Source organism: Vespa mandarinia, chromosome 4 (genome assembly GCF_050613455.1).
Source record: "Vespa mandarinia isolate Hongniang chromosome 4, ASM5061345v1, whole genome shotgun sequence".
Lineage (NCBI taxonomy): Eukaryota > Metazoa > Arthropoda > Insecta > Hymenoptera > Vespidae > Vespa > Vespa mandarinia.
In genome coordinates, this window is record NC_140813.1 from 8,052,501 (window position 1) to 8,070,821 (window position 18,321).

General features: G+C 27.5%; 3 protein-coding genes and 1 long non-coding RNA gene across 5 annotated transcripts in view; 2 read left to right on the forward strand and 2 right to left on the reverse strand.

The window, feature by feature from the left end:
* The window catches only part of CPR6 (cuticular protein 6), a 6,882-nt gene extending 2,938 nt beyond the window's left edge, over positions 1-3,944 (forward strand). The window contains exons 2-3 of the mRNA XM_085656470.1: positions 1-138; positions 1,631-3,944. The exon at positions 1-138 is cut by the window's left edge and continues 135 nt beyond it. Coding sequence (XP_085512596.1) covers positions 1-138; positions 1,631-1,900 — 408 coding nt within the window. The 3' untranslated portion in view covers positions 1,901-3,944. The remainder of the gene's footprint in view (positions 139-1,630) is intronic.
* The window catches only part of CDase (neutral ceramidase), a 35,633-nt gene extending 23,378 nt beyond the window's left edge, over positions 1-12,255 (reverse strand). The window contains exons 1-7 of one of the 2 annotated variants that reach the window (XM_035869175.2): positions 11,451-11,480; positions 9,525-9,701; positions 8,895-9,038; positions 8,623-8,799; positions 8,269-8,396; positions 7,784-7,982; positions 7,193-7,399 (exon numbers count right to left, since the gene is read on the reverse strand). In XM_035869175.2, coding sequence (XP_035725068.1) covers positions 7,193-7,399; positions 7,784-7,982; positions 8,269-8,396; positions 8,623-8,799; positions 8,895-9,038; positions 9,525-9,671 — 1,002 coding nt within the window. In that variant the 5' untranslated portion in view covers positions 9,672-9,701; positions 11,451-11,480. Of the gene's footprint in view, positions 1-7,192; positions 7,400-7,783; positions 7,983-8,268; positions 8,397-8,622; positions 8,800-8,894; positions 9,039-9,524; positions 9,702-11,450; positions 11,481-11,807 lie in introns of those variants that run through there. The other variant, XM_035869174.2, reaches the window with a different exon arrangement.
* Positions 5,868-6,890, forward strand: LOC118442922 (uncharacterized). The gene is made up of 3 exons (XM_035869181.2): positions 5,868-5,916; positions 6,210-6,434; positions 6,512-6,890. The coding sequence occupies exons 1-3, from the start codon at positions 5,914-5,916 to the stop codon at positions 6,773-6,775; spliced, it is 492 nt and encodes a 163-aa protein (XP_035725074.2). The 5' UTR covers positions 5,868-5,913; the 3' UTR covers positions 6,776-6,890.
* Positions 12,256-12,672: 417 nt separating the features above from the next.
* LOC146873071 (uncharacterized) lies at positions 12,673-16,884 on the reverse strand. The gene is made up of 3 exons (XR_014982100.1): positions 16,374-16,884; positions 14,869-15,106; positions 12,673-12,931 (listed from the first exon to the last, which is right to left on the reverse strand). It is a non-coding gene; the product is annotated as an uncharacterized LOC146873071 (long non-coding RNA).
* Positions 16,885-18,321: the final 1,437 nt, after the last annotated feature.

The following is an 18,321-nucleotide window of genomic DNA, read 5'->3' on the forward strand; positions in this document are numbered from 1 at the left end:
GAGGGACACGCCGTTCTGCCAACGATCGCAGTTCCGGTGCACGCAGTCTCGGCCGCACCGTTACACGCCGATTCATCCTTCGATCATACTTTCCATTCCTACAAGCAGCATCACACCGACAAGGACCACGATTATTACGTAAATTTCTTTTATTTTTATTCATCACGATACTCCATCTATATAGGTCAATTAATATTATCATTTTGCATAATTAAAATCGTAATAGTCATGTATCTCATATATACGTCGAAAAGATTTTTCTATGTAACATTTATAAATCTTCATTGAAATTATTCAGTTTTGATTTATATACTTTACCGATATCGGTATTGTATTTTTCGCAAAAATTGTGAATTCATTATTTAGAAATTTAATAATTTTTTATTAGAATCTCTTTGATTTTATTCTTCCAGACATATATATATATATATATATATATATATATATATTTATATATATATATATATATAAAAGAGAGGAACAAAAAAGTCATTGAATAATTTGTTATCGAATTTGAAATTGAGTCGAACTACAAAAAAATACACATAACTCTTATTGTATAATAAAATCACGTTTACAAAATCAACGTAAACTCAAACAGTATTACAAAAATACTGCAAAAATTGAAATTTTAATATATGACACATTTCATTGTTTTCTCTCTCTCTCTCTCTCTCTCTATTATCTATCTTTCTTGTAATCTCTATCTCTCTCTCTCTCTCTCTCTCTCTCTCTCTCTCTCTCTCTCTCTCTCTCTTTCTCTCTATTCTCTGTCTCTCTATGTAACAAATGAAGCAAAGAATCACCTTTTTATAACGTTTGCGTGTCGTCTGTATGCTCTTTTAAAAAGCGCGTTTTCACATATGTTAAATAGAGATTCCTCAGTGTGTCACCAAAAGAACACACATAGAGAGTGAGAGACTGGGCAGGCTGACTCTCTTGTTTTGTAACTCCTTCCGTGCTGCATCTCATTTCTAATGTCGACGTTCCGCGACGCCCATTGTCGTCGCTTTCTCGCGATGTTAATTGAATACCAGTAGCGAAATATCGTCCCAACGTTGGCGAACGATCGTCTCGAGAGTAACACGCGATGCTACGGCTTTTTCTGTTATATAGACTTGTTATATACATTGAAAAATATCGTAGAAACTTTTCCCACGACATTTTCATTCATTCATTCATCATTTTTCCTTCTTTAAAAACGTTCGTTCTCATTGTATTAATTTCACTTAAGAGATTATATCAGTCGAAGGTGAATGTTGAAATTAAAATTACGAAGTTCGAGGTTAAATATAAATATTTAATTAATTAGTTACGATTCATTCATTAATTGATATTGCATTACAGAAATTTCAGAAATGAAATTGACTGAATCAATATTCGTTGGCTTGTTCATTGAAATTTAAAATCAATGAGTGATTGATAAGAATCATTAAAAAAAAAAAAAAAAAAAAATTCATTCATTATTTAACGTAATAGACATCGATAATCTTCAAGATTTATAAGTTACGCTAAATAATGTTAAAATAAAAGTTTAAAATCGGGGAAAAATCAATCGTTTGATCTATCGAGTTACTGGCGCACCCAGTGCAACAACATTACGTTCTTACGCAAATACGTTTTGTTTCAGTCGCACCCTAAATACACCTTCAACTATGGTGTACACGATCCACACACCGGCGACGTCAAGACGCAACACGAGGTCCGTGACGGTGATGTAGTTCACGGTTCTTATAGCGTGAACGAGCCTGATGGAAGCGTAAGAATCGTTGAATATACCGCAGATGATCACAATGGATTTAACGCGATAGTGAAGAAGGTTGGACCAGCGATTCATCCAAAACCTGTACCAATAGCCAAATACGTTTCTTCGCCAGCTTATTACAATCACTATGACTAGGAAAACCGATTATTTTTAGACGATTAATTAAGAGAATGTTTATTTAATTTTAATCAGTCCGCAACGTCCTGAAAAACATTATTATCTTCTATCTCTTTCTTTTTCTCTCTCTCTCTCTCTCTCTCTCTCTCTTTCTCTTTCTCTTTCTATTTCTTTTTCCCTTCTTTATGTACCTCAATTCGCGCCAAATATTTAAACGGGCGTCCGCCATATTGACTACTCGAGTAGAGTTCTCCTCGTGTAAAGTTGTAAACGTACGAGCGTTTAACTATCCGTCCATCGGAAAGATCATAAAGATCTTTCGAAACGTACTTTTCTTACCTCGAATAAATATTTAATAATATTTATATAGAAATACAAAATCATCTTTATTGTCATTTTCTACTCACCGAATATGAAAAAAAAAATTATTTTAAATTAGTACGACTATTATTCGATATCTCGATCGAAAATTTTTAAATGTTATCTAACCTTATTTCCTTTGAAAATGATTTTACATAATTTTTTTTCTTCATATAAACTTGACTCCGATAATCGACGATTGAAATAATATATCTAAATAGATTTAAAATGTTAACATGAAAGTATTTTACTTCCTAATGGATGTATGAAAATATATCTCACAGAAATAAGTAATGATATTCGATGAGATTAGTATAATGATAAGAAAGAAAGAAAAAAAGAAAAAAAAAAATAAATAAAAACAAAAAATTACGAAGATGCGATTTTTCCAATTGGATTCTAAAAAGCGTTAGGTCATTAACTTCTTCTCCGAGAATACTCGTTTATTTTTCGCTCTCGTGTACATTTGTATCGTATTTCAACGGATCGATAGAATCGACAAAGTCTTCAACACATAAAAGTAACTTATTTCGAGATAGAAAAGTCATCTCTTTCCTCACGAAAGAATTCCCTTCAAAGAAGAGATTTTGATTTCGTTATTCAAGTAGAATAAAGCTGAAATCGAAGAGATCCGACGCCGTAGGAACTTTGAACAAATCTAGCGTGAAACCGAAGAGAGTTTGCATCATAGATAAGAAGATGAGAAGGTATATACATATACAGAGACACATGGTATATAGATATAAGTTTATAAAAGCTGAAACAAGATTTCTAAATAGAGAAACAACCTTGAATAAAATTTACTATGATAAACGTTAAAAAAAAAAAACAAGAGAAAAAAAATATCTAATCTCCGAAAGCCGTTAAATTAATAGCTGAATGACGTAATGTAAATACAATTGCATATTACTCAATAAAATATTTCAATTCTATTTGAAAACCTATCCTTCGGTATTAAAAAAAAAAAAAAAAAATCCTAACTTCTTTTTATTTTTTAACGTCGTACAGTAACTTTTTAAAAGGTATGAATGAAAATTTGACGTTTCACTTTCAATTTTTTTTTGTTTTTTTTTACTAATCCTAAAAATGAGAAAAAGATTATTCTAATAAGCGTAGATTTATTTTATACATATCACTTTCAAAATAATATTCTTCGTACGATTATTACAAGTCGATAAATAAAATCCTACAGTAAAGTAGAAACAGTTGCTCAACTCGTATGATTTTTATCTCTCGCTCACCGTGTGAATAATGAATCATAATCATTTCTTGTAAATGATAATGAAAAGGAAAGAGAAAACTTTCGCTTTCGTTTGAAATCATCATATTTCGTAGTATCATCTTTAATTGTCCATCTTCGTCCGGAAAGTTAATTAAAAATTTATACACCGAAGAAGAAAGTTTCAGCGATGTTTCAAAGTTAATCAGAATTTTATTACAGGAAGAAAAATTACAATTGAATTAATGTCTCGATTGAAATAGAATTTATTATCGTTTAATGAGTTAATTGAAATTAATTGATGTTTGATTGCAATTATTATTTGAGGTCCTATATTGTCATACAGAATGACTCGATAATCGCTGATACCTTTTGACAAAATAAACAGAAATTGTAAAATAACATTTTTTTTCTCCTTTTTATATTTAGCGAAAAAAATCGACTATAAATATTAATCGAAAACGTGTACATCTAAATCAATCAAATATAGACTATATCTCATTTACAAATATTTGATAATAGTTCATTGATACTATTAAGTAATCAAGATTATATATAGGTAATACTAAAACTATTTGTAAACAAAATATGGTATCTATCAAAATTCGTTCAATTATAGCTGACTTACTATAAACCTGTACTGCATTAATATTTAGAGTCAATTTTCTTGAAAATAAAATCATATATAAAAGAAATTGTATTCTATAATTTTCCGAAAAAGAATCAATCTTTTCCTAATTGTATTATAATTAATGGTTTCACACTGTATACATTTTTTGATTCAAATTAGATTAGTAAAAAAAAACTATTAATCTGATATAGAAAGCTAATTAGAAAACAGAAACTTTTTACATGTAATAAATAAAATTTTTAATTAAATTTCATTTCCAAAATTTTCTATATATTTATAAAAATTCTCTAAATAATAAAATAATATACGTATATATATATATACGTATATTATATATATATATATATATATATATACGTTATATATATATTATATTATATATATATTATAATTAACGTTATATATATTATATGTATATATATATACAAAATTTATCACTATTTTATATATAATTTTGATTTTACTTTTACCCTTATTCTATTTTATTGTTACTATCATAAACCCGAACGATAGTCACGTTGCTATAACAGACATATAAGAATAAAAGAGATGAAGAAATTTTTTTCAGTTTCGCCAATTTCTTTTTTGACTCTTTTACAACATCCGTAACATAACTCTTCGCGTGACGAATCACGTTACGTGACACACAAATACCTATCCATTGCATTTCGTATATGATGTATGTATATATCATATCAGTTCTATGTGTAATATTTTACGAAAACTATAAAATCTTACGGGCACATTTATTTTTTGTTCTTTCGAAAGAAATAATCGAAGAATAGAGTGAAAAAAAAAAGATGAAAATTAATGACTCGTTATGAAGACCAAAAAATTAGAAACATTAAGATTATTCAATCTTTATACTTCGACAGTTTTTAGTCGCATAATACAAATCACGCTAATCATTTCCATACTGAAACGATATACGTTTTTTGTTCGGAATAATTTCATTCTAGTGAGCATACACAGAGGAAAGAATATATTATATAATCTGTTATAACATTTCATGGTCGAAACTAACCGAATAAAATTCATATACGATATTCAATCCTCTCAAGGTTATTATATTTAATTAATGTAATATAAAATATAATTATCTTTCAGATCTATACGCGAAAAAGTTCGATAACATAATAAAGAAATATGATGATTCTCCGTTAAGTGAATGAAAATAATTAGAACGATTATGTTTATCTCTTATATAAAAATATTTTATAAAAATACTATTATATTTCATCAATGTAACTACATTTAAATCTGAAGTTTACTTGAATAATATGACCTAAAACATTTGACAACTAAATCGTTTTACGCACGAATGTTTCAAATTTATCAAAACCAAGGCCAACCTTCGAACATTCCCTTTAAAAGATACAAAGTACACCGAAGGGAATGTCCTGTTTTAAGGACGTTTCCCTCTCTCTCTTTCTCTCTCTCTCTCTCTCTCTCTCTCTCGCTAATTCTTTTATTGCGTTTCCCTTTTCAAAAAAAAAAAAGAAATCTTGGTTCCTTATTTATCGAACCTCAACGTTACGTATTAGGTTTATAGGCTAAAAAGAAACGTGATTACAATTTTTTCTCTTTCTAAGACACTTTCGGCAACCTTCGTTTTGTCAAAAAAAAAAAAAAAAAAAAAAATTGGAACATATGTCACGAAAAGAGAGTGACCTTGGTTCTTATACAATTACCGTCGTTACAAGAGATTGAGAGAAACCGTTAGGGGGCCCAGACGAAGTCCAACTATAAAGGAGCTGATCAGTGTTCCAGATTTATCGTTCACCATTCGACAATCAACTAGTGAACAACAACATATTATCAATGGTAAGCCTTCACGAATATTCATTGACATATCTTCTCCTCTTATATTATTAGTTTTACAATTTAATTCAACTTATTTCTATCAAAATTGTGTTCTTTGAGTATTAAAAGAATAGATGCGATGCCAAAGATTTAAATAATTCTTCTAAATAGTTCTTAATGATTTCCTAAATCTTCTGAAATCTTCCTAGAAACATCCAACAAATTGCAAAATTTTAGAATATATCTCAATTTATAAACATACCATTATCCAATGATATACACAAAGATCTTAATTTATTAATCATTCCTTTCAGATGTTTTTTGCACTTGGTCTAGTTCTATTGGCTATGAATTGTGATGCCGTTTTGATTAGATACGGACATGAAGGATACGGAAATTATGAAGGACACGATGGTTATAAAGGATATGAAACAGCAGTCTCACACTCATCTGTTATCACTCCTGTTCTTAGTAAATTGATCTATGGTGTACCAACTTATGTACAAAATTATGGACCGTACGATCATAACGAAGGACATGTAAGTATTCGTACAATAAAATAAAAATGAAAATAAAATGAACATTAATACGTTCGAATATTCGTTTTTTACTTCAGGCTTATCCAAAATATTCCTTCAAATATGGTGTCCATGATCCCCATACTGGTGACGTTAAAAAACAAGAGGAAGTTCGTGATGGTGATGTGGTTAAGGGTTCTTACAGTTTAAACGAACCTGATGGTACAATTCGTGTGGTCGATTATACATCTGACCCACACAATGGATTCAACGCTATTGTCAAAAAAATCGGACAAGCTGTACATCCTACGCCACTTGTCAAGTATATTGCCCCTGAATACGGATATGAGAAGCATTACTAAATGAATATAACGTGGTTTTCGATTGTCTACTTCGGAATCGATGAAATTGATTAAAGATTATTCATAATTTCAATAATATATGTATGTGTACATAATACCTGTTAAATTACTTAGAATAAATTGATGCATTTAAGATAAATAATAAAGCAAACAATAGATAGACATTAAAAGCGATTTTTATTCTTATTATTTAAAAAAAAATTGTTGAAATAATTCAAAATCAATTAATTCGATAGCTCAATAAATGGTGTAACCTTGATACTTGAGATAAATTTTGAAAATCTATACTATAAAATTTACCGTAAGTAAATATTATTTCTATTATAAATAGATGGTACGAGAAATTGATTAATTTAGATAATAAATTTATAAAGAAAATAATGAGAAAGATTTAGTATTTAAATATTTAGTACTCACCGCCGCCTTATTGAACATTTTTCTTGCTATAATACTAGTACTCTCGAACATATCCTTGCCAGGTCCTGAAGCAAAACACATTTCTTGTTTCCCTGGACAAGTGTAATGCTCGGTACAATTCAATCCGGAAAATTCGCACTTTGGACCGCGAATGTTTGGTGAAACATCGCCTAAATTTGTAGAAGCGAACGTAGCGACAAAAGGACCCTAAATAAGTAAATAAGATATATATTATAAAGAAAAATATTTATATCCATTATAAATTAGGTATTTTGATCTAATCATTATTATCATAGATTGACTCATAAATATATATCTTTATAATTAAGAATTTATAATTATTAACTTCTTATAATTTTATTATAATAAAAAATAAACTCCTTTCAGTTTTATCACAATAAAATTTGAAAATAATTGTAATAAAATTGTATTACAATAAAATAAATTCCATTAGAGTTTATTTTTGTAATAAAAAATTATGATAACTTGTATAAAATTATTACATAAAATTACGACTTATAGGTATTTATAAATCAATATATAGATTTATAAAGATCTTTGAAGAGTCCTAAGTCATGTTAAATTTCTCACCTTGCCGATCATAGCATTTTTATTCATCATTTTTTCAAAAAGTATCGAAGCATAGCCCACATTATCACTTGATACTAAATGATTAGTATTGTTCATACTTGTTGGATGAACAGCAAACCAATTGATGACACCCAACGCTTGGTTATCAGCACCGATAAACTGTAGCTGCGTCATTGTTTTATCTACATTATGATCGTATCTGTAAAGCAGTGCATGTAAGACGTTAATTCACAAGGTCTTGATGACATCATATGTCGGTTTGTAAACAGGCTAATGGTTATAGAAGATAACTATAAAAAATTCTATTCGAATACTTTCATTTAAAAAATATGCAAATAAAATGTTAATAGAATACAAGACAATGTAAATGTCTTTCACAAACGTTGAACGAATATTTTTATTTGAAGTATCAACTTTTTTTCTTTTTCAATTTTAAAACATTGTCTTAACAGTATAAAACTCATGTTAAAGAAATTGTCACTTACTTATCCCTTTCAGCCTTTGGATTATTGAGATAAGCTAATGGACTTCTGTTCATATTGGCGTCCAAAATTTCTCCTTGCGTGATGAAAATTCTTCCAGGTGCAACATTGTCGTGAGCACGTTTAATACTCTATTAAAAAACAAAAATAATATATTAACAAATATTTTCAGATGTACATTTAAATCGTACGTATAATAATAATTCAAAGATCGTTCTATCGTTAACGAGTAAGTATAAAATTGACGAATTCAATTAATATTCATTGAAGATCAATATCAAAATCAAGATCGTTCATTGACACTTCGTGATTTTAAAATATAAAGATTTTATTCAACGATCAACGAATGTCACATACTCTTGTTATTCCGTTTACAATGGCATTGAAACTTTCCTTGACGAAACCATACGTGGTAAGGTCAAAGAGTACGTCCATCATGAAGCCACCTGGACTAGAATGCGTATGCGTACTGCTGATCATCACGTTTCTTTCCGTATACAAATTTCCATATAGTGGCTTCAGTTTACGCAGTACCTAAAATAGAAAAAGAATTATACCTTCGTAACTAAATATAAATATAATCTGACAAAGATAACGTCATTTTAAAATTAATCTTTCTGAGAACGTACCGCCTTTCGAACCTCATTTCCAATCATGGAACTATCAACACTGACGAAAACAAATCTCTCCTCGCCATCGTCGATGATGTACGTACGTGAGAAGGTTCGAAGATGTATTCCTGATCCTTTTTGATCCATCTTTGCATATCCCATCTATAAAAAAGAAAAAAAAAAAGAGAGAAAAAACAAAGGAATGAATCGAAAATTAAACTAACGATATTATAGGTCGCATATTTCATGTATAGCCATAAATAGATTGAGAAATGTTCAGAATAAGAATTGAACAAAACAATTGAAATGCATTAATAAACGAATATTAAACAAAAACTATTCTAATAGATTTTTTTTTTTTATTTAACTATTGCATATGAATTACATACAGTTTTACGATTAACATTTCTGTAAAAAATTATTTTATTGTTAATAAAATTTCCAACGAAGAACTTTCTAAATGAAATAAACGAATTTTTTCATTCACGGCATGAGGTCATCATAAAAAATGAGCTATGAGCAAAAAATCTGAGAAAATAAATCGAAAATATCTTTTTATATAGAATTATTACAAAAAAAAAAAAAAAAAAAAGAAACAAACAACTATGTATGTAATAAATATTTTTTAAAGAAATCATGGACACTTACAAATACAACTTCTGCAACGGGTCCGGTGGAATCGGCTATGCCAACTCCGATGCTGTACGATGCTAGACAGCTCGGAGATAGGATAAACATAAATAAGACGATCCATAGTGCGGATAAATCATGAAATCGTAAGCGATTCGTATCCATTCAGCTTACTGTACTTCTTGGCTTTTCAAACTGAAATGAAATTATCGATTAGGGAAATTAACCGGTTGAAATTATTCGTTTATATTTAGAACTGATATATCCATTGAAAGACTTTCAATATCTTTTTACTTTTTTGATCCATTCTAAACGACTTCTTGAATATCTTTTTATTTTTATTTTTACTTTTTTTTTCTTTTTTTTTTTTTTTTTAATCTGGAATGAGAGTTTATGATCCTTATACAGTTAAAAAAACTAAATACTTTAAAGGTCTCTCTTTAGTCAAAAAATAAAGAGTAGAGCATAAACATGTTATTGATAAGGTCATGAACGTTTTTTTAAGACATATTATCATTATATCTAGATGTCTAAGTTGCAAACACGAAGAAAATATCTAAACTTTCTCTTTTACTAAAGAAATATATAAGAATTTTTACAAATATTTACTCTCTCTCTTCCTCCCCCCCCTCTCTCTCTCTTCCTCCCCCCTCTCTCTCTCTCCCTCTTTCTCTTTGATAAATAACGAAATGGTATGTATATTTAGATTGATGCAAATATGAAAATTCTGAATTAAATTCTAAATTAAAAATAATGAATTAATTTAAAATAGTAAGAACCTAAATGTCTAAACGTTTGTTTTAACGGGTAATGCATTATTTTAATAATTTATAAAAACCTATCTCTTGTCTCTTATCTTTTATCTTTATAAAAATTTAACTCTTATCTTTAATTAGGACTACCTTTAATTTTTTTTTTTTTTTTTTGTATAAATTGCCATTCGACGCGACCTTATGTGACTTAAAATGAATCACTATCGCAGACACTATCTCGATTGAAAAGATAAATAATCTTTTTTTTCTTTTTTCTATCAATAATAGATTTCATGCTTTATCTCTCTCTTTCTCGTATAAAAGCATAAATATAAGAAATATATTTACTTTTATAATATATTTTGTTTCATTCCTTCGATTAATATAAAAATATTTATTTAATTAAACGAAGTTTTACAATCTCTCGTTTTAAATATTTCCATAATACGAAATACTTTTATAATATATTTTGTTTCATTCCTTCGATTAATATAAAAATATTTATTTAATTAAACGAAGTTTTACAATCTCTCGTTTTAAATATTTCCATAATACGAAATAAAATAATCGATTTTCAATTGAATCAAAAATTCAATTATTTTTAATTTTTCTTATGGAACATCCTGTAGTTTTTTAAATTAATTCGATAGTTTAAACAATTATCCAAAAAAAAAAAATTATCAAACGTGTGTATAAAACTATTGTATTGCATTGTATTGACAAAAGTTAACATAATGCTCGTCAGGAATTATAAGATATGTCATAAATATTAATTGTACAGTAATCAATTGAGCATGAAAAATATAATAGAAATCAAATTGAAAGACAAAAGCGTTGCATAACATTATTCCTTCTTTACAAATTAAAAATTCAAAACAATAAACTATAAACTTATATGATATAATAATAATAATTATTATTATTATAATTATTATATAATTTCTTATATTCAATTCTTTTTTCAAACGATAAAGAAAATGAATTAAAACGAATTCAGACGAAATATTAAAAATATTAAAGATATAGAAAATTATTCGGTTGACAATTAGAAAAAAAAAAAAACAATTTCTGATATCACCGATCCAAAATGAGAAAAGGAATAAAAAAAAGAAAAAATATATCATTCGAAAAACAAAAACAATATCACCGATCCAATGCAATATTGTTAAAGCTATAATTAAAGATTACTTACTCCGAGAAAGATCCAAGTCGAACAGAGAGATCTTTCGGTTGCAAAATTTCATATATATACATATACATATATATATATATATATATATATATATATATATAATACTTGAAAGATGGTTTCACTGGTAAACCAATTAAATTGTAGCTTTCACTTTAACTTAAAACCGCGCAAATTTGCTTTAATTCCTTATTATTATATTGTCGTATAATTTCGATGCACGTAATAATAAAACTCTGAGATTCATTAGTAAACACCATACAAAGAATAACAATTGCGCAACAATTTCTTTTTTTTTTTACTATTGTAGAATACGTACTTACCTATATAGAGACACAGAAAAAAATTAAGATAACTCACCATCCTTTTATTGGCCAATTCAAAGTCAATATTCTTCTCCTCCAATCAGTTAAGATTATTCTCGAAATCCGTTTGTTGAGAAATATGACAAAATAACAATTGAATCAATAATAGGTTGAATCACATTCGAAGTCACTTAAACTTTGATGATACAGACCGTACGAAGCGATGTCAAAGTATCAGATACATGAACAAGAGTTGATCGTAATAGTCTCTTTTAACTGCTCATGAACGACACTCCTTCGTGAGTGTCAAACGTTGCCCGACTCACATACCGTGATGCGTATCGAGAAGGGGAAACGGAAACAATTCTATGGTTATTCTCTTCCCTCCCCGCCACTTTCCTATTTCTACTCACTTAGTGACCTCTATGGTTTTATCCTTTTTCTTTCCTGCCTCTCTCTCTCTTTCTAACTAACAAATGTCACAGTTACATATCTGTCTACATCTATTTCCTTCTCTCTCTCTTTATTTCGTTCTTTCGCTATCTCTCTTTCTCTCTTTCTCTCTTTCTCTCTCTCTCTCTCTCTATTTCGTTCTTTCGCTATCTCACTTTCTTTCTCTCTCTCTCTCTCTCCGTCTTTGTCTCTCTTTCTTTCTCTTTCTCTTTCTTTCTCTTTCTCTCTCTGGCTCTTTCTCTCCTTCTCTTTCTTTCTTTCTCTCTATCTCTTTCTTTCTCTTTCTCTCTCTGGCTCTTTCTCTCCTTCTCTTTCTTTCTTTCTCTCTATCTCTTTCTTTCTTTCTCTCTATCTCTTTCTTTCTCTGTCTCTGTCTCTCTTTCTGTTTCTCTCCTTATATCTCTCTCTCACCTTCTCTCTCTATCTCTTTCTCTCCTTATATCTCTCTCCTTCTCTCTCTCTCTCTCACCTTCTCTCTCTCTCCTTCTCTCTCTCTCCTTCTCTCTCTTCTTCCCTCTCTCTCCTCTCTCTTGCCTCTTCTTCGAAACAAGCTAGAGGAGAAAATTCTCGACCACGTGAGTCAAGCGACAGGTGGTCCATATTCGTTCGAGGATATGATTGGTCGAAATGATCTTTCCTTGCATCTTTAATATAATTGGCCACTAGGTCAAGTAGCCGAAGAATTTTTAAAGGCAGTATTTCGAATCTACGAACTCAGGCTTACGTCTGACAAATTTATATCTAACTTGTATATGCATATATTACATAAATCGGAAGTTTAACATAAATAAATAAATAAATAAAAATGAATAAATATATTTTTAAGATCGATTAAATTTTTTTATTAATTTTGATAAAAAAATATTTAGAAAAAAAAGTGAACGTTTCCGAAATTTCTTTATGTCACGTAAGAAAGTACACCTAAATTATATTATATTCAAATGTATCTACATATTAAGATTTATATTAATCATTTTTAAATAATAAGAAATGTTCGTATGAGTTTAACAATAAAATTTTCTATTAAGATGTTAAATTAAAAAATCGATTTCAAATCTTGATAACAAAGTCATAATCAAGAAGAGAAAAGAAACTTTCATTGAAATTGAAAATATCTAATCCATATTTATGACGTACGATATAATTAGAGTAACTTAAAATAAGAAATATTGATCAATCGTGGAATGCTAGGTTAGGTTGGTTTAAAAAGTATTTTTACGGTATGATTAATGTTTCTGCATAATGCTTATTTTGTTTGAAATGTGTCAGAACGATACACTATAATAAGCGTGACAAACGTTTAAGTTTCTTCTAATTTCATTTCATATCTATTCCGAACTTAGAATTAATGCCAAGATAATGTATAATTTACGGCTATCGCAAAAAATTGCATACAAAGTCGCATACATTTATATTATTTTTACATTTAATTAAATATTAATACAATGTAAAATATAAGAGATAGGCGATTTGATAAAGAAAAAAATAAAATATATAATCGCTTAATTTACTTGCCTTCATCTATTCGTACAAAATTATATTCGTTATATCTTAAAACATAAAGCATTAACTCAGCATTAAATCTATATAGTAGATATATTCCGAGAAGACTACCCAAGAACATCCTAACGACGGCTAATTAATTCAATCTAACAACAAGCAATTAATTTCACTCTACTACCAACATTTGCTTGTACCAGTGAAGCGAACTAATGAAGGTATGGACTATTACTTGGAAAATATCTTCAAGCTACTATTTCCTCTATTAACCGAGTTAATAAAACTCAATGTTTTATTTTAAATATATTGTAATTGATAATTACAAAAAATATTATATATAAAAAAAATAATGAAGTATATGAAATTTCATTGAAACTACATTTATACAAATCTCTTTGTTTTGGATCGTTCAATTCAGAATAAAGCGGTTCCTGAGAACATTTAAAGCCGATAGGTCGAAAGAACATAAATCGCATGCATATTATACCGGACGTCTTATTTTACAAATATCTCTGATCTTATCGGAAGAGAGAATGTAATATTTATTATTATTATTTTATAGAGATTGTAATTTGTCAAGATACGAAAGTTATAACAATTTTTTTTTTTTTTTTTTTTAATGGAAATTGATATTTTAAGTCTAAGAAAAGTTATAGAAAATATCGATAATATTACAATATCAAAACTATCAAAAATGCAAGAAAGGATATCTTTTCATCGATATTTTATCAATTATTAAATAACTACCATAAATATTGCTTTTCATATTCAAAACCTAATGACTTCTACTCCTACTTGAAACATTTGTTTATAAAATCAATAAGATCAGAGGTATTTGGCTATATGATGATTTAAATGAGACACTCGCTATATACATATATATATATATATATATATATATTAATTAAATGTATATCTTCTATTCGATCTTTCACGTGTGCGTATTAATTAAACAATGTACATGTATAGAATCATTTTGATTACTCGTTATGAGAAGAGAAATATACTTTTATTTTATACGTTCGTAAATTTTTGTTTATTTCAATCAATTACTTTACGAGTGAATCGTAATTAGATTGAAATAAAAAAAAAGAAATAAATAAAAATAAAAAATACATAAATAAAATAAAATAACATATTTTTATAAATTTGTTACTACTTACCAAAAATTTATGAGAACACTGATTATCGATAGAAATCATTGGCATGATTTTACTTGTTTAATTTGACTTCGGGAATAATTTAGGAAATATCAACAATTTTGTAAACGTTGCATTAGAAGGTTACACGATTCTTCTTTCATTAAATCGTTACACGATTCATCGTCCTTAACCAATGCCAAGGTCCATCACATATTTGATTCTCTTCCCCCTTTAATCTTCCACCTTTCCATTAATTTTACTAAAAGGAAAAATACGCCAAAAAATATAAATAAAATTAAAATTTATAAATATTACGGAGACAATTTTTTTACGTAGACATCATTGGATTTAAAGGGAATATTTCGATTATTACAATTCGAGAATCGAAATCATTGTTATCGATATTATATATTGCAGGCTCTATTCTCAGAGGCTTTATTCTATAATTTATTTGTAGTGTTACGCATGTTTACGATTCGAATGGTAAAAATACACATACGTTTCTGACACGTAATTTTTAAACGTAAATGTATAATATTTAGAATCGAGAACATTAACGCTTCCAATTACATTAATTTACATTTTATAAAGTCGTAGCACTTATGTATTATAATAATATCGACTAAAAAAAAAAAAAATATAAAAAAATAATAAATAAACATTATATGACATGCATTGATTGAAAATGTATAGTGTGTATCATATTTAATTATAATTTTTTATTAATTGATAACACATAATAATCACTTTTCGATATTGCTCTGTATCGTAGATGGATAATTTATATAAAAAAAAAAAAAAGATATACAAATATTATACATAAACAAAGAACTCTGTCAATAGAATACATGAATATGCATTTGGAATTACTGAAAAGAAAGTTAACATTTTTATTTACCTTAAAAAATTCTATTTTTTTGAATCGAATGAAATAATTGAAATTTTTAATGCAGTGAATGTTGCGAAAAAAGATTGGAAAGGTTTTATTTTTCATTAAGTTAAATAAAATTAAATCATATAACACTAAATAAATGTAGAAAATAATTTATACGTTTTTTTTTTAAATTAATGTATATTATTCAAGAAATATATATATATACAAATATATAAACATTGAAAATAAAGAACTGTTCAGAGCATTTATTATAATATCTTCTAAATCTATTTTTGAAAAAAATATATGTTTTTTTGCAGTGACTACGTTTCGATATTGGATATGTATATATTTATTTTTTCTCGACCTTTTTAAACTATCATTACTGAAATGTATGATATAAATTATTCATTACATCATACAACAAAAAATAACATACACGTTGCATTTGCGACTGTCAACAATTTTAGAGATTTTCCATTGCGATTATTCGCAACTTCGCATTTATGTACACGTGAGTATTTCATGAATAGAGTTTCAGTATCTTTATTAGAAATTATTGTACATTATTTTAAAATATACGAAAACACATATACATTTATATTTCAAAATGTTGAAATTAAATTTTTTATTGTTTTCATAATATACTTACCTATGAAAATTTAATTACTTTATCATAAAGATTGTACGAATTATTTATTAATTTTCACGTTTCATTTATTTTAATATCAGATCATATTGAATTAAAAATCATATAAATTATTGTAAATTATTGTCTCGACACATTCAAACAACGTATATCTATTCTATTTTTATTGTTGAAACATTCGTTATATTTAACAAAACATTTTTATTATTTTTTTATGATATGAAACACTTGTTGTCACAAAGTTTTACGAATTCGGTTTACGTCATTGGCCAATTTTCACCATCTTTTTTTATACACGAGTAATTTGATAGCACCTTGAAACGAAATCAAATTTATCGTTGAAATATTTTCACGAAAGTTTCAGAAGATAAGAAATAAAGAATATCTTCAAAAATAATTTACAAGATATTTTGGTAACGCGAATTTCTGTCTAGAAAATTTAACGATTTATTCTTTAACGTAGCGCGTTTGAACGTACATTAGCGAGCCTATAACAACGTTCGTGCCAGCAGAAGCTATTCTTCAGACATACTGAGAGAAAGTAAAAGAATCCACATTGCATAATCGATATTCGCCGCTAAATACGATCAGACTATTCTATCACCTGATTCTTTCTCTCTTTTTCTCAACTTGAATCGTCATGCTCGAATCGTCATACTGATTCCCCTTCACTTATTCGACTTATTCGACTTATTCGACTTATTCGACACATATTTAATATTACACGTTTATTTTTCAACGCTTTATTTTTTTAATAAATTTTTATGCAATGGCATAAGTGATTTTATTAATCTGTTTGTTGTGCTCATAGATCGATCAAATTCTATAGAAATGAAAACAAACAATGCTATTGGATATTATTCGAGAAGTTTCCTTGTTGTTATTTATCGATTAAACAATATCAATTAATTAATTTGGAATAAACAAATAATATAATTAATTTAGAACAAACATATATAATTAGAAAAAAAAAATATTGTGACTTTTATCAAGATTGATCAAGAATTATGTTTGTACTTATTGTTTGCGTAGATAATTATAAAACAATGAATGTATAATAAATTGGTAAAAGAAAATGTTATATCAGATTATCCTAAATGTAAAATTTATCGTAGAAATTATTCTAAAAATAAAATGGAATCGAACGAATGAAAAGTCGGGATGTGTTTTTTTTTTATATTATTATTACTAACAATTGCATTAATAAAAATTAGTTAGAAAAAACTTTATTAAAAGGATTTGAAAATGTGTCGATAAATCATTATATTATACTGCATATAATAATTAATGTAAATCGTATGTCTAACCTTCAGTTCAAATATGATTCATTATAGACAGCGATGGTTATCCTACATTCGCGTTCATCCTACTAACGAATTCTTTTATATCCATCATGGAAATAATAAAATACAATTGATTGTTCCGCTATAATAAACTATATATATGTAATATATGAGTTGGCCAGCTATTGAATCTCTCTCTTATTCAGGAATTATTTTGTATGCAAATAAGGATTATATAATGCAAGGTTTTATAAGTTTTGCGAGAGCTAAAAAAATATGTGATTCAATATAATTAATTTATTTATTATTTAATTTAAAATTGTTGATAATTATATATAACATTTATATCAATGTTTTCTTAATTATTTATAAGAACATTAAATATTACGCCTAAAATAAGGCAACTCTTCATACTCCGTCGATAATGTTGTTGTCAAGCGCCATCTATTATCAAGAGATCTTTTCGAGCCTTATAATAGCTGGTTCTTTTCATATAAGCATCTATAAATGTATTATCTACTATCAGTTAATAATAAAAAGTTTCTTATTAACAGAGGATACAAGGAAACGACATTATCGTCAGAGTAAGAAGGGTTGCCTAATTTTAGGCACAATATGTAATAAATAAATAAAATCGAGGAATAATATATATTAAATTATTTTATTAA

Excerpts from the sequence above, each read along its gene's own strand:
- LOC118442922 (XM_035869181.2), top strand. Across the intron at positions 6,435-6,511 it reads ACGATCATAACGAAGGACAT|GCTTATCCAAAATATTCCTT; the intron begins GTAAGTATTCGT and ends TTTTTACTTCAG.